Source organism: Adiantum capillus-veneris, chromosome 23 (assembly GCF_014529385.1).
Source record: "Adiantum capillus-veneris isolate H3 chromosome 23, ASM1452938v2, whole genome shotgun sequence".
In the NCBI taxonomy this organism is placed as follows: Eukaryota; Viridiplantae; Streptophyta; class Polypodiopsida; order Polypodiales; family Pteridaceae; genus Adiantum; species Adiantum capillus-veneris.
In genome coordinates this window covers 144948454-144963712 of record NC_140953.1, presented here as the reverse complement: position 1 = coordinate 144963712, position 15259 = coordinate 144948454, and the positions used below count along the sequence as shown (strand labels likewise).

At 44.2% G+C, this 15259-nt stretch overlaps 1 protein-coding gene across 1 annotated transcript in view; it reads left to right on the top strand.

Annotated features, from left to right (window-relative positions):
* The window catches only part of LOC147428756 (D-3-phosphoglycerate dehydrogenase 3, chloroplastic-like), an 82526-nt gene that overhangs the window by 15228 nt on the left and 52039 nt on the right, over positions 1-15259 (top strand). The window contains exons 2-4 of the mRNA XM_086496902.1: positions 11082-11458; positions 11558-11668; positions 11884-11979. Of these exons, the coding sequence (XP_086353028.1) occupies positions 11082-11458; positions 11558-11668; positions 11884-11979 (584 nt within the window). The remainder of the gene's footprint in view (positions 1-11081; positions 11459-11557; positions 11669-11883; positions 11980-15259) is intronic.

Genomic DNA, 15259 nt, shown 5'->3' with positions numbered 1-15259 from the left:
AGTATCTGCTAGGTCCTCCTCCTCCATCCACTTCGCATCCAATGCAGGATAGTTCTTGAACTTAACCAAGAACCGCCTTCGTACTTTACCCTTATTCTTTCTGTTCTTATGTGCCAAAATTTGTTCAAGAACAAGGATCACCTCCACTTCGGGTTGCTCATCGGGCTCCCCATCTTCGGGCACATCACTTTTAAAAGGTTTCAAGAGACTCACATGAAATGCATTGTGAATCCTCCAAGTGTCAGGCAGTTTCAGTTGGAAGGAGATACAATTGATCTTTTCGGAAAGGTCCGTAGTATCTCATACTAAGTTTTGGAAAAAGCCTCTCCTTTCCCTTCTTCTTTCTCATGCGTGCCTTCTCAAAATTTAAGAGCACCCAATCTTCCTCCTTCAATTTCAAATCGCGACGATTGCGATTCGCTGCCTTTTTTTGTCTTTCTTGAGATTTCTGCAAAGCCTCGTGGACCTTCCAAAAGCCATGTCTAAGTCGCGCGTGTACTCATAATCTTCAAAAATCTTATCTTTGTGCTTAAGAAGGGTGGAACCTTCACAACACCTTCAATAATCTCAAATGGCGCCTTCCCCGTCGAAGAATGTATCGTGTTGTTGTAGGCAAATTCCACAAAAGGTAGATACTTTTTCCATTGAGTCTTCTGATCCGAGATATAAGACTTCAATAAATCTAAAACCACTGAATTGGCAATCTCAGATTGCCCGTCAGTCTGTGGGTGGAAAGAAGACGAGAATTGCAACCGCGTGCCAATGTTCTCCCAAATTGCCTTCCAAAACAAACTCGTAAATCTTGTCAGAGACAATCGTCTTGGGCATGCCATGTAATCTGAAAATCTGGGCCACAAACAATCTCGCTAAGTGATACGGCTTGACTGTTTTCTTCATTGGAATGAAATGAGCCTGCTTGCTAAATCTGTCAATAACAGTTCAGATACCATCGTGACCACTCTGTGTTCTCGGGAGATCAAAAATGAAATCCATTGCAATACTTTCCGAGGGGCGGGTGGGTATGGGCAAAGGTTGTAACAATCCGTGTGCTTTATGCTTGTCAAACTTGACCTTCTGGCATACCAAGCGACTGCGCACAAACTCGTCCACATCCTTCTTGAGACTCGGCCAGAAGAAATATCTCTCTACCCCTTTCATGGTGGTAGCAATGCCGCGGTGACCCGTAAAAGGTGGACAGTGGCATTAGTCATAAACTTTTCCCTCAACGGCTGTGTAACGCACGACATGGTTTTCCTCATCAAGTAGCCATCCCGAATGAAGTATCCCGCTACTGTCTCCCCATCCCGTATTCGTGTGAAAACGTTTGCAAAATCCGTATCTGTGGCATACTGGTCGACCATATCCTCGAAGCTCCTATGATGTATCGTGGAAATAGCAAGAACCAACGGCTTCCGAGACAAAGCATTTGCCACCAAATTCTTCTGTCCTTGCACATGGACAATCTGGAAGTGAAACTGTGACAAGATGTTCGCCCACCGCATCTGCTTTTCCGATAGCTGCTTCTGTGACAAGAAGTAGCGTAAACTTTGATGGTCTGTAAAGACAGTAAAATCCGCTCCGAGTAGGTAATGCCGCCATTGAGTAAGAGCATGGATAGCTCTTTCTCATAAATCTATGCTGTCAATTCTGGCCTTGAGAACAATAGGCTCTCGTAAGCAATGACATGGCCTTCTTGCATTAAGACCGCACCTAGACTATGATCGCAAGCATCACAATATACTTCAAATGACTTCTGCAAGTCCGACAAAGTCAAAACTGGTCACGTAGTCAATTTCTCTTTCAATGTCTGAAAGGCAATCACCTTTGTGGGTCCCCACGAGAAGGGACTCCTTTTTGTGTCAAGATATGCAAAGGGGGAGCAACCTCTGCAAACTTTCGAATGAACCGCTTGTAGTACGAACACAATCGCAAGAAGCTTCTAACTTCATGGACATTCTTCAAATCGGGCCAATCACGGATAGTCTCTATCTTGGCCAGATCCATCCGCACTCTTGCTGCTGACACAATGTGTCCCAAAAAGTGTATCTCTGGTAGGAAAAAAAATCACTTTTCTTCGCATTCATCACTAACTTGTGATCTCGTAATGCGTGAAAGACTTGAAGCAGATGATCTCTATGTTCTGACTCATCCTTGGAGAAAACAATGATATCATCAGAGAAAGTGCCAACAAATAGCCTGTACTCTCGAAAAATCCTGTCCATCATCCGGTTAAATGTCGCAGGAGCATTGGTTAAGCCAAAAGGCATCACCAAAAACTCAAATAACCCAAAAGTCATCCGAAAGGCTGTCTTGTAGACGTCTCCCGGCGCGATTCGGATCTGATGATATCCACTCTTCAAATCAATCCTGCTAAAACACGAGGATCTCTGTAATCTGTCGAGTATATCATTGATCCTGGGAATCGGAAATCTATTCTTGATGGTGATTTTGTTGAGAGCTCTATAATCGATGCACATTCTCCAAGATCCGTCTTTCTTTAAAACCAACAACACTGTAGAGCAATACGGTGAAGTACTAGGCTGGACAAGACCCTTTTCCAAGAGGTCTTTCACTTGATTCATAATCTCTTCGTTCTGGGCTCGGCTCACACGGTAAGGTGGCCGGTTCGGTGGCGTGCTTCCAGGTATTAGATCAATAGTATGATCTTCAGGACGAGCGTGTGGTAACTCGCCTGGCAGGCCCTCTGAGAAGCAATCGGCATGAGAGTGGAGAAAATCTTGGTGTTCTTTTTGAAGTTCAGACATATTTGTCCCATCCTCATCATTCAACTGTTTCATAAAGATCGAGTAAACAAAAGGACTGGATTTCATTAACTTTGAAATGGCCGAAGCCGATACAATAGGGACAAACTCGTCCTTAAGTTTAATATCAAGTACGATGGTTTTGCCCTTCTCTGTGGTCAAAGTCGCTTTCCTCGCCCGATAGTCGACCACGGCGTTGTTCTTGTGGTACCAGGGAATTCCCGAGAGAACATCACAACCTTCCAAAGGCATTATGTAAAAGTCCTCATGCCCCAAATATCTCTGACAATGCAACCGACGTTTGCCAATGACAGCTGTAATGGCTACGTCCCTTCCGGGTGCCGCTAGAACTGCCTCCGCAAGTGGTCCCATCCGATCGAGAGTGATCTTGAGCCGCGCCGCCAGTTCCGGTGAAATGAAGTTGGCCTTAGCTCCTCCATCAAAGAAGATCAGGGCTTCTTGGTCTTTCACTTTGCCCCAAGCTCGGCAAAGTTCCGTATTTTCGTCCAACGTGCTGGGATCGTACCCACGCAATCTTTTCTTCCACGTTCCTTAGTTGCTCTTGAACTCTCAGGCCTCTCGTCGTCCTTGTCGTTCTGTTCTTTCTGTGCCTTTTTAGGGCACTTCGCGAAGAGATGTCCAGTTTCCCCGCATCCAAAGCACTTCCCTTCCTTGATGTAGCGAGCTATCTCCTAAGGAGTGAGCTTGGGTCGTGCATCTTTCTTTTCTGGGTTGCTCTTCCTCTTTCTACTTTCATTTGTCGAAGTATGTTCGGCTCTTTGCGTCATGATCTCATTTGTGGGGTAGGTCAAACTGCCAGAGTGAATGGAAAAACCCCGTTTCGCATGACTCATCAACTCCTGAATGGAAGCTGACTTTTGTTCTAAGCAGTGATCTCGGATCTCTGTAGGAAGACCCAAGGTAAACCGCTCAATCTGTTCCTTGAACGAGATCTTCTTAAATGAAGAGGCGGTAGAAAAAGCGGGTTTTCGGGGTGGTTTTATGTGGTCTTCTGCCACTGCGTGTGCACTTCCTCGAAAGAAGTCTGGCTCATATATTTTGCCAATTTCGGGTCCTTGGCAAAATTAAGCATCATCTTTGTTGCATTGCCGATCAATTGTCGACGCTCCATCTCTTGACGCTCCACCTGAGTAGGCCGAGGTGGGCCATACTCCTTGCCTGAATCTTCGTTGTGATCCCTTCCCGCATCTCCGGTTGCAGAGGGAGTCGACTGATCTTTGCCTGAAGCCATAGGTGTCGCGAAAAAGGATTGGATTTCTCGTAGGAGAGAAATCGGCCGCGCTTTGATACCACTGTAACAGACTTGGACACTCCAAGTCGAGAATCTACCACGACACCACAAATAATTACTTCAAACAGTTCACAGTTCACAATTGATTCGACACTGGCCCGACAGAGTTCCGTGCCTAGAGATATTGGCCTCAAAGACTGGCGCCCCTTTCGGTATTTCTTTTTGTATTAATCTGTGTTCAAAGTACAAGAGTGTGGGCATGCGCTCACACTCAGACTGTGCGTCCAGATGCTCTGAGTTATGAGGCCGTGCCCACGTATTTAAAAGTACAAGGGATGCCAAAAGCAGAGTCCCAATAGCTGGAATCAAAATCTGAAAATTAAAAGCTTTGGAAAATAAAGCAAGAGTTTCTCTTTCTCTCTCTCTCTCTCTCTCTTGCTTAACGAAATAAAGCAATTTAAAAGATTCTCTCTCTTGTAGAATTGCGTAGCAAAAAGCAAAAGGCTTTCTCTCTTTCTCTCTCTGCAATGGCATAGCCAAAAAGCATTGCCCAAAAGCTGCCAAAATCTGCGCTGTAATTCGCGGACGTCCGTACTGTTGCCACATGGCATCCCTGTCGTACACAGCCAGCCACGTCAGCTACTCCAGCAGCCATGCCACCATTTCAACCCTGCCAGAGAGTGTGTGTGTGTGTTAGGGTTTGCCACGTCACCATTTTGTGACAATGTGTGTGTGTCTCACTGGCTCTAGCGCTCCCCTTCTCCTCTACTTGGATACCCTACACGGCGAGGCATCTTGCCTTTTGTGCACGCGAGCCCATTCGATGGGCGGTAAGTGGTAGGAGGTCGACTGCGAAGAGATCTGTCGCATTAGATTTGAGATCCAGGATGTCCGGTCCCGAGAGGAGGTTTGTTGTTTTTTACAGACGAGATCACCACATGATTCACCCTTTTCCGTTGCACCTTTGACATGGATAAGTCTAAAGAGAGTTCTTGAAAGATACAAGGACTATTTCATTGAAACTCTTCCAGATAAGCTACCTCCAGAATGTCCGGAAGATCATCACATTGATCTTATACGGGGCAGCTCTTCTCATAACCAACCCCCATACAGGGTAAGTCTTACTCAGCAAGATGAAATTTTGAAGCAAGTCAACGAGCTTCTAAAGAAAGGTCTAATACGGCCCAATACTTCTTCCTAGTGCTCTCTAGTTTTATTGGTGTAGAAGAAGATGGCTTGTTTCGCATGTGCATAGATTACCGATCTCAAAACAAGATCACAATTTAAAATCAATTTTTGATTCCTCTGATTGATGACATTCTTGATAAGGTACAAGTTGCAAGCATCTTTAGTCGCATAGACCTAAAGAGTGGGTATCATCAGATACTCATAGCACTTGAGGCTGTGCATAAGACTGCTTTCTGCACAGTCTTTGGACTTTATGAATTTTTGGTCATGCCATTCGGCTTAATTAATGCTCCTGCCACATTCAATCGAATGATGGATTGTATCTTCAGTCTAGACCAAGCCTTTGCAGGAGTCTTCTCTCAATCAAAAGAGGAACATCAGAAGCACTTGGATACAGTGTTTCGAGAATTACGTAAGCATGAGTTGCATATCAATGCAAAGAAAAGCGAGTTCTTTCTCACTGAGATTCACTACCTAGGCCATATAGTCTCTCACAACCAATTGAGTATGGATCCAACAAAGACCCAAGTTGTTCAAGACTAGCCAACTCCCACTGTTGTACATGATGTGCTTAGTTTTTTAGGATTGTGTTCGTAGTATTAGAGATTCAAAGCCGCCTTTGACAAGCTTAAATACCTTTTGAGCCATGGTCCTGTTTTGATTGTAATAGACTTAAGGAAATCATTTGAGGTACACTGTAGTCTGTGATGCTTCAGCCTTCAGGTGATTGCATCGGTGCAGTGCTTAACCAAGAAGCCCATGCAGTGGCTTTTGAGAGTAGATGGCTCAAGATGTGGAAGTAAATGCCTTGATCTAGGAGAAGGAACTTATGGTTGTGATTCATGCCTTGTCTAATTGGCCTTCTAGGAGCAGACTTTGTGATCAAGACAAATCATCCGAGTCTAAGAAATTTCCTCACACAAAGCAAATTGTTTGAGAAGTAGATGAGATGTCCAAACTTCATGTCCATGTTTCATCACTTCTAGACTTATCCTCCATCTGGAGAGAGCTACAGAACGTTGAAAATGAGTATCCCTTTTCTATTTAGGATAGTTACCTCTTACCAGCACCAAACAATTTACGTGGCGACCGCATTGAGGAATAGAATCATGGATGAAGCACATGCTTTGTCTTACGCAGATCACCAGGGTATTCTCCCTATGACCTTAGCATTGGAACATTATTTATTATAGCCAAACCTAAAAGCAAACATCGATTAGAATGTCAGGGATGCTTAGTTTGCCAAAAAGTGAAGTATGATTGGCACAAGATGCCTAGGTTACTCCAACCTTTGCCCGTGTTTGATCAACCTTGGGAGAGTATTGCCATGGATTTTATTATGGATCTCCCTAAGACTTAGACTGGAAATGATGCGATCTGGACCATTGTGGAGAGATTTAGTAAGCAAGCTCACTTTATTCTAGTCAAGAAAACGATCAAAGCAGATCATATGGCTAGGGTCTTTCTAGCACAAATTTTCAAGCATCATGGGATACCCAAGTCTATTGTGAGTGATCGAGATCCTTGCATAACAGGAAACTTTTGGCATGCCTTGTTTGATAACCTTGGTACGAAGTTGAGTTTTTTGCATGCATATCATCCCGAAACAAATAGGTAGAGTGAGATTGCCAAGTGTTGGATATGTTGAAATCCTACATGTCGAACAAAGAGCTTGTTTGAGAAAAGTATTTGTCTCTTTTCGAGTACGGGTATAACAATACCGGTAAGCCTTTTCTTCCAGTGATCCTTTTAACTAAGGATAAGATATTGCAACCAATGAGTTCATTTGAGATTTGGACACGGCCTATGGGCAAGTCAAGAGAGATGTTTTACGCTCTTAGGGAAAACATAAGAAAGTTGCGGACAAGCACAAAAGGAATTTAGACTCGATAGTGTCAAAGGTGGCAGTGGAAGGTGCAATGAGGACAAGACCTGGCTTGTGATCCGGTGGGTACCTCGACTCCAATCTAGAACACCTGCAATGCCAAACACATGAACAAGGCACACCTGTGGAGAAGAGAGATCACATAGGTAGAATGAGACAGGACATCTGAGAATGAGAGAGAGAGAGAGATCTCGGAAAGGCTCTCCATGCTGATAACAATCTGCTCATACAAGTGACCAAGGGTGGTCCGACATAGAACTGACATGCCTATGGATAGAACCGAGGACACACACAACTGCAATTGCTACTGACACTGCCAACTGTTCCTACACACGAGACCACTGACTCGGTCTCGTCATGGGATGGACTCCCCGACATGGATCCTACTCTTGGCAAAGGAAGGATCAACAGTAAAGCCCGTCGAATGGGCTGCCTTGAGGAGGAATGGGGCAAGGGAGAACTACTGCCCATCACCCAGCAAAGGATCACCAACTGCTCCCTGGATTTGCTCCCATAGCGATGCATAACATGCCTTGGCTGGTCTCCCAAAACGCTGGGAATGGTGGCCAAGAAAACGCTGGGGAATGGTCCCACTGTTTGCAAACGCTCTCTGTGGGCAGGAGGCAAAAACGCCAGGGAGGGAAAGGAGGTGAAAAACGCCAGGGCTGAACTGCTGTGCATGAAAAACGCTGGGTGATCCATGCATAAACGCCAGGATGCCAGCATGAGAAAAAACGCCAGGCTCCGGAGAGGGCGCTCCTCACTAAGGCTAATCTGCATTGCTAGGAAGTGATCCCCCCTTGGCTGCCTATATAGGGCTGACCTCAGCCCTGCCCGACCCACTCCTCCAGCCCCACGACCTTGGTAAATGGGGGAAAATAAGGAATAGGTGTGAAGAGGGCATTGGATACACATGGGCTCAGGGGGAAAAATATGCTAGGGTTGGGGAATGCTATTCACAGCCTGCAGGACAACTGGAGACCATGGAACCAAGCCAAGACCCGAGCTAAACATTGCTAGACATGACCCAACATGAGTGAACAACCTCACACTGGCCGGGCACAACCACGAAACAGCCCTCACTCCCTAATCTGCTCCTGGGAGATACCGGAGCTACCACTGGACAGGAATATGAACTTTAATAGATAGGTGGTCATTGGGTCTTACTCAAGTTGGAGAAAGTGAGACTGAAGAAACAAGCGTCTCATAAGGGGAAGGTGGTTAAACTTTCCAACTGTTATTATGGGCCGTTTAAAACAATTGACCAAGTGCTACATTTTGAATAGAGCTATCACCTAATTGGAGGATCCCTAATGCTTTCCATGTTAGTTTACTTCGGCCATACATGGAACCGTCACCAAGTCAGCCTATTGTTGAGGAACCCCCTGAGGTTGAAAGAGATACTCCAACTAGAGCAGATCATTCATCATTAGGAGCGGCCACTTAAGTCCGAAAAAATTACACGGAAGTATTTGGTAAAGTTCAAAAGAACTACTCCACTTTGGATGCTCAATGGATGACCGAGCAGGAATCAACACCTTATCCCGAGCTTCTCGAAGGATATGTACAAGCAGTATAGTTGAAGTCAGTTGTTTAGAAGCCAGAGGGATGTTGCTAAATTGACTATTTTCTCATTTTTGAGTAATTTTTACTTTAATAAAATTAGGATATTTAAATTTGTGCACTTCAAAACTCTAGATCTACAAGAATTAATAAAAGCCATCATTTTTGATGCGTCATACGATGGGTGACATAAAGCATCGCGAAGGAGTTGTTCCGTAAGTTTGGTGAAAGAGTCTACGTAAAGGGTACTTTCAATGCGTCACAAGATGGGCGATGGGAGCATTGGTTAGGGAGTATTATATTGGTCTGAGGAGGAAATCCAAACTGAGTAAGAGTTATGCGTAAAGATGCAAGCACATGAATAAAGGTGGGTTCTGAGAAGCCTTGAAGAAATGCAAATGCTTTCTGAGATGTAGGTTGCGTTTTGAGTGCTTTTTGGGAACGCATATGCTTTCCGCGAAGGAGTCTATGTCTGCATCACATTTATGCATGAGATTGTATCTAGGGACGCCTAGGGTGTGTTTGTGTAAGCATAGTTTTCAGCTCATAAGTTTTTAGTGAGTTTTAAATAGGTTCAGATCATTTTAAAAACTGTCAGGCCGCCCACTTATTATTCCGCAGGTATAAATAGTCTCAAAAGCAAGGCACCCCTCCATCTGGCTGTTTCTTGCTACAGTTGACCTCTCTCTCTCTCTCTCTCTCTCTCTCTCTCTCTCTCTCTCTCTCTCTCTCTCTGTGCTTGGCGTACACTCCAAGCCAGCCTTCCACTCCAGAAAAAGCAGGGCGCCCCCCTCTCCTGGCCAAAATTGGCAGCCATCGATTTCTCTCTGCCTCCTTTTTCTTGGTGTGGACTTCAAGGCAACAAGGCACTTCCCCCTCCCTGTATTCCTAGCAGGGAAACCCCCTATTCTAGTCACTTCCCAAAGCCTATAAAAGAAACGTGGTGCCTCCAACTCTGGCATCACACTGCACCAAAGAGAAGGCGCCCTTACTGTGAGAAGAGTACAAGGAGGGTTCTATTGCGGCTACCGATCAAGTGTTCATGACAAGTTTGCGAACGAAGGTTGCTTTCCATGCCTGGAGCAACATGTGACGATTTGTATTTGAGTTCTATCAGTGTTTGCTATGTGTCTGTGACATGTGTTTTGCAGGTACTACCTTTGAGAACAGAGCAAGGAGGCTTCGTCCTACGCTTGAGGGATTCTGGAAACGGAATCCATGCTATGAGAGAAAACCGAAAGGAATCTAAGTAGAGAGTTCGTCTCTCAATGGGAAGGAAACCACCATCGAGTGTGAGATAAGAATGGAGGGTTCACACCAGTTCTTATGCTGTAAAAGATTCTCCCTATCAATAAAGATTCTCTTTGGGGGGGGGGGGGAGGGGGGACCAGTTTTGGTCCCCAATACTATGTCGATCTTCTCCCTTCCGTCTCTCTCTGTCAAATTCTATTTATTTTCAGCCTATCATTTGTTCTTGTGCGCTCCCTTTTGTGACACCCACTCTAGTACTTGATGAAAACATAAGATATTGTCTAGTATACATCTGTCTTGGACAAAGGCTGTTTGGGAAGCATGAGTAAGATTTTGTAAGAAGAGTTGCAATCTACCGCTGATCATCTTGGCCAAAATTTTATAAACCGAAGGGAGAAGGGTGATCGCCCTCCATTGTTGAAAATATGTGCTGTCTCCTCCCTTGGAATAAGAGATATAAGGCCAGAACACATAGACTCAGACATATGTCCAGAAGTGAAGATATCCTGACACTCTCGACAACCATACATGTAATACATCCATTATGTTGAAAAGATGCCTCTAGTAAACCCATTCTCCCTTGGTCATGTAGATGCATCCAAACTGTATTGGAGTGGGCAACCCATGAGAGATTTAGTTAAGACCCAGCTGTGATGTCATCGTCTCCTTTCGCTCTTCTCCCTATGATCACCTTTATGTCTCGGTCCATCTTTGTACTCACTCCCCAAGGGAGTATGAACATTCTTAAAGTAGAAGGAACCAAGGTAAGGGGATTGTGTTTGTGATGCGCGATCTTGGTTACATCATCTATTGCACATGACATTTCCAAATTTACACTTTTTCCAAGCTCTCTCTCTTTTTCTCTCACAAGCTTATGTGTTTCTTGTGCGTATCCGAGCATCTGCATGTTCAATACTGAATGGGAAACTTGCAATTTTCTGGCCTCAGTGTGACCTTTACTGTGTTTCATAAAATTGGAATGGATTTTGGCCTCTGCCAGCTGATAATTGGGGTGATTGCTCTTGTTGCTTTAGGATGAACAGTATTGTAACATTGGTTTCAAGTTTAAAAAGGGATTTTGAAATGACATTGCAGTTTTTTGTGGTTCTTTTTGGTCTCTTTCGTTTTCTTCAGGGAAGAATAGTTTTGCTTCATTTTGCCTTTTTTTTTTCCTGCACAGGGAAATGGCTCCGCAGCAAATACACAGGAGTATCTCTTGTGGGGAAAACTTTGGCAGTAATGGGCTTTGGGAAAGTTGGGTCTGAAGTGGCTCGCAGAGCAAAGGGCCTTGGCATGACTGTCTTGGCACATGATCCTTATGCACCAGTTGATCGAGCACATGCTATTGGAGTGGATTTGGTTTCTTTTGATGATGCACTTGCACAAGCAGATTTTTTATCGTTACATATGCCGCTGACTCAGGCCACTTCAAAAGTATTTAATGCAGAAACTTTTAAAAAGGTGAAGAAAGGAGTGCGCATTATTAATGTCGCACGTGGTGGTGTTATTGACGAAGAAGCCCTTCTACAAGCACTTGACAATGGAATTGTTGCTCAGGTAAGGGTTTCAGCATGAATTTTGCCAGAATTTTGAGTATTGTCCCCATTGGTTTGCTGTATAAGAAAATTATTCTGATATTGTGTCTCTGTGTAAAAGGCGGCTTTGGATGTCTTCACAGAGGAGCCACCAGAACAGGATAACAAACTCATCTTACATGAAAATGTCATTGTAACACCCCACTTAGGAGCAAGCACAGCTGAGGCCCAGGTTAATAGTTTCAGGTCCTTTATGGCAATCATTATTGCATATGTTATTTGAATTGACTTTGATTATTAGCATATATGATTATGCACACAGTCATGAAGCAGTGTTAATATGTTTGTCACCTATATTGCACCCCGAAAAACGGCCATGGTTGGAAGTATGAGCCACACTGTTTGTTTTGGACGCATTACCAATTAATGGCCGTGTTATTTGTCCAGGAGGGTGTTGCTGTGGAAATTGCAGAGGCTGTTGTTGGTGCATTGCAAGGAGAGCTCTCTGGCACTGCAGTGAATGCGCCAATGGTCCCTCGAGAGGTATGTGGGCCCGTACTTCATCACATGCACTCATCAGGGAGATTTCTTGTACATTTTTTAATAATTCTCATCCTTTTTTTTTTTTTTTGGGCGAGCAACAAGATTGTTCCATCAGGTTATCAAATTACTGAAGGGCTACAAACATTTCCCTGTACAAGGTAAGGGGGCATTGGGAGATTCTTCCGTGCGATAAAAAAATATGCTCAAAGAGCCACGTTACACAACCGGAGGTGGGAAGAGCCACACTGGTGGCGTGTATTGCCAGTGTCCTTTGCTCCCTAGCACAAAAAGCGGGCTCCTTCATATGGATTGCCACGTCAGGACCTGTCCTTAGTACAGATTGCCATGTCAAGACTTTTCCGCAAAATCCGGGGGCATCCGTATAGTTTGCCACGTCATCACCTCTACGCAATTTTGGGGGCTCTGTTTTTCTTCTGGAGGTTTTAGGCCCCTCGGCAAACTCTAGTAAGTCGTGAGGGGTACCCTAACCCCTTTTGGCCCCTTGGCCATAATCTGCAAGTTGGAAGCTACTCCATGTCACAATTTTGTGACATACCCCCCTCTTGCAAGAATTGTAATCGCCCTCGATTACTCTTGCAAAACAGACACAGGACAAACTAGCTCAGTAGACGCTGACTCTTAAGTACACATCTAGCACTTTCTCAAAGACAATAGTCGCTCGTTGAACTGACGCTGACTCTAAGTACTGATGTACTAGATTGCACACATCTAGCACTTTCTCAAAGACAACAGTCGCTCGTTGAACATTCACATCATTATCCCCGTCGAGATCTTAGATGAGAATTATGATCATTGTAACTTATTTAGAAATCACATCCAGACTACATTGTATATCTTCTGGAGCAATATGAATCTGATGGTAGCTGCTCTTGAGATCTATGCGGCTAAAAATTCACGCCCCTTGCAGCTTGTCTAAGATATCATCGATTCGGGGAATTGGAAATCTATGCTTAATCGTAATCTTATTTAGAGAACAATAATCGATGCACATTCAAAATGTGTCGTCTTTCTTTTGAACAAGCAAGACTAGTGAACAGTAAGGAGAAGTACCAGGTCGAACAAGACCCTTCTCGAGAAGTTCATTTACTTGTTTAAGGATTTCTTGTTGTTGTAAGAGACTGACTCGGTAAGGTGGCTGATTTGGAGGTGAACTGTCCGGAATTAGATTGATACTATGATCTTCCGGTCTTTCAGGAGGTAATTCATGTGGAAGAGTGTTAGTAAAACAATCCTTATACTGATTAAGAAAAGTCTGTCTTTGACAAAAGTCAAGTAAGTAGAAAGACACGTCTTTATTTCTCTTTTAACAGTGATGTGATTGACCATGGGCATAGGCCAACCAGTAGCACTTGCATTTACATCATACTATTGCCAGTTTCTTATTTACATAATCTGGGAGAGGATGAATTTTGTAATGCCAAGGCATTCCCAAAATAACATCGCATCCTTGTATGGAGCAACTAAGAGAGACTCTTGATCAGAGTACTTCCCAATCTTTAGATTCAAATGCCCTTGCAATGGAGTGGAATTCGTATTCAACCCTTCAAAGGCTGATCCTGAACTGATCGGAGTTCCCAATCTCTCGGGAGCAAGTCCAAGAGATTATGAGATATTTAAGGAAATGAAATTGTCGGTGGAGCCTTGATCAAACAAGATCAGTACTCTCTGCCCGTTCAGGTTGCCCCCCACCCTTTGAGTTCCCTTCCTCCTTCCTGGTGTTGTCTTGTAGGTCAGGTACTAAATTTGATGTAGGAGGAGGAGAATCTTTCTTAAGATGTGGGCAATCTGGTTTCCTGTGGCCTGTCTCGCCACAATAGAAACATATACCCTCTTCCATATAGGCCTTCAATTGAGAGGGAGTAAGAAATTTTCTCTTCAATGCTCCCTCTGGCTTCTTTTCTAGGCCTTTGGGTTTATCTGAATGGCCGCTTTTGTGTAGAGGTTTCTACCTCAGTAATGAGATCCTTTTGCTTTGCATGAAAGGTACTAAACTCTTGCTTACGAGAGTTCCTTTCAAATGCAAGTTACTGGCTATGAGGGAAGACTGTATCATAATTTGAAGAGTGTTTCGCGGGTATAACTTCATGATTTTTTGAAGTACCGATTGGAGTCCAACTTCAAACTTGCGCATCTTCTATTCATCAGAAACTTTAAGGAGGACCTCTCAAAATTTTTCGACGTAGTTGGACACAGCTTCATACTCTCTTTGGGAGAGCCAATCCCATTCTTTCTTCACATCATCGACAAAGTTGGGGCGAAGGAATTGAGCATAAACTCTTTTTTGAACTCCTCCCAGTCTTTGGGTTTGCGTTTTTCCAAAATTGTGGTAAGCCATCAGTTGCTAGCCGTATCTTTCAGATACATGCTAACGTGGCGTAGTTTTGAGCGCTTTGAGAAATTACCTTCTGCAAAGGCCACCTCGAATTGTCGAATGAAAGCTCTCCTTTGTAACAACCCTCCTTCCATTATAGCATTCAAATTTGACATTCTTATCTCCAGTTTTGAACGTCTTCGTCTTCTTCACGTGGTGTCGGGACCGCTTCTTGGAGATGGCTTTGGAATTCTTATGCACTGGAATTCTGTATCGACTCTTCCTTTGATCCTCGTCTTGCTTTTCTGCTTCCGGTGGTTGATCTACAGCCTCGTCCAGGGGCAACTCAAGTTCCTTATTAGGAATGATATTATCCAGGTTCTTCATAACAAAGTAATTTGGTGAGTAATTCGATGAAGGGATTTCTTCTTCTTCATGTTGTCGGGGAGGTTGTTGGAGCCCGAGTCTGAGGTATTCCCTGAGTTGGTATTGGGGGATTCTGAGGTGGCTCTTCCATCATCGTTGCTTTCCCTTTTTCAATCACTTTCTGCACTTTTGACTGGGCAAGAGCGGCTTGCAATTCTGCCATCCGTTGCCTGAGCCGAGCTCTTCTGCTTGTCCTACCATGACGGGTATTTTTTGCCAACGACCGTCTCTCCTTGAGAAAGGAAATGAGAGAACCTTGCTCTGATACCATTGTCACAAAAACGGAAGCATGTACTTCATATTTTAAAGCTAATTTGCTACTTCACGTGGAATTCTGCACGACATTAAACTTAGAAAAACAATGCAGAAAATCGACACAACACTAGGGACCAGAAGATGGGTTGGTCTTGTCAAAGGTGCAACGGAAAGAAGGTGAATCGGATGAGGAACTGTCTGCAACTGCGATCAAGACACCTCTTTGTGATGATAGGCAGCCAATAGATCTCGAATCTATCGCGATGC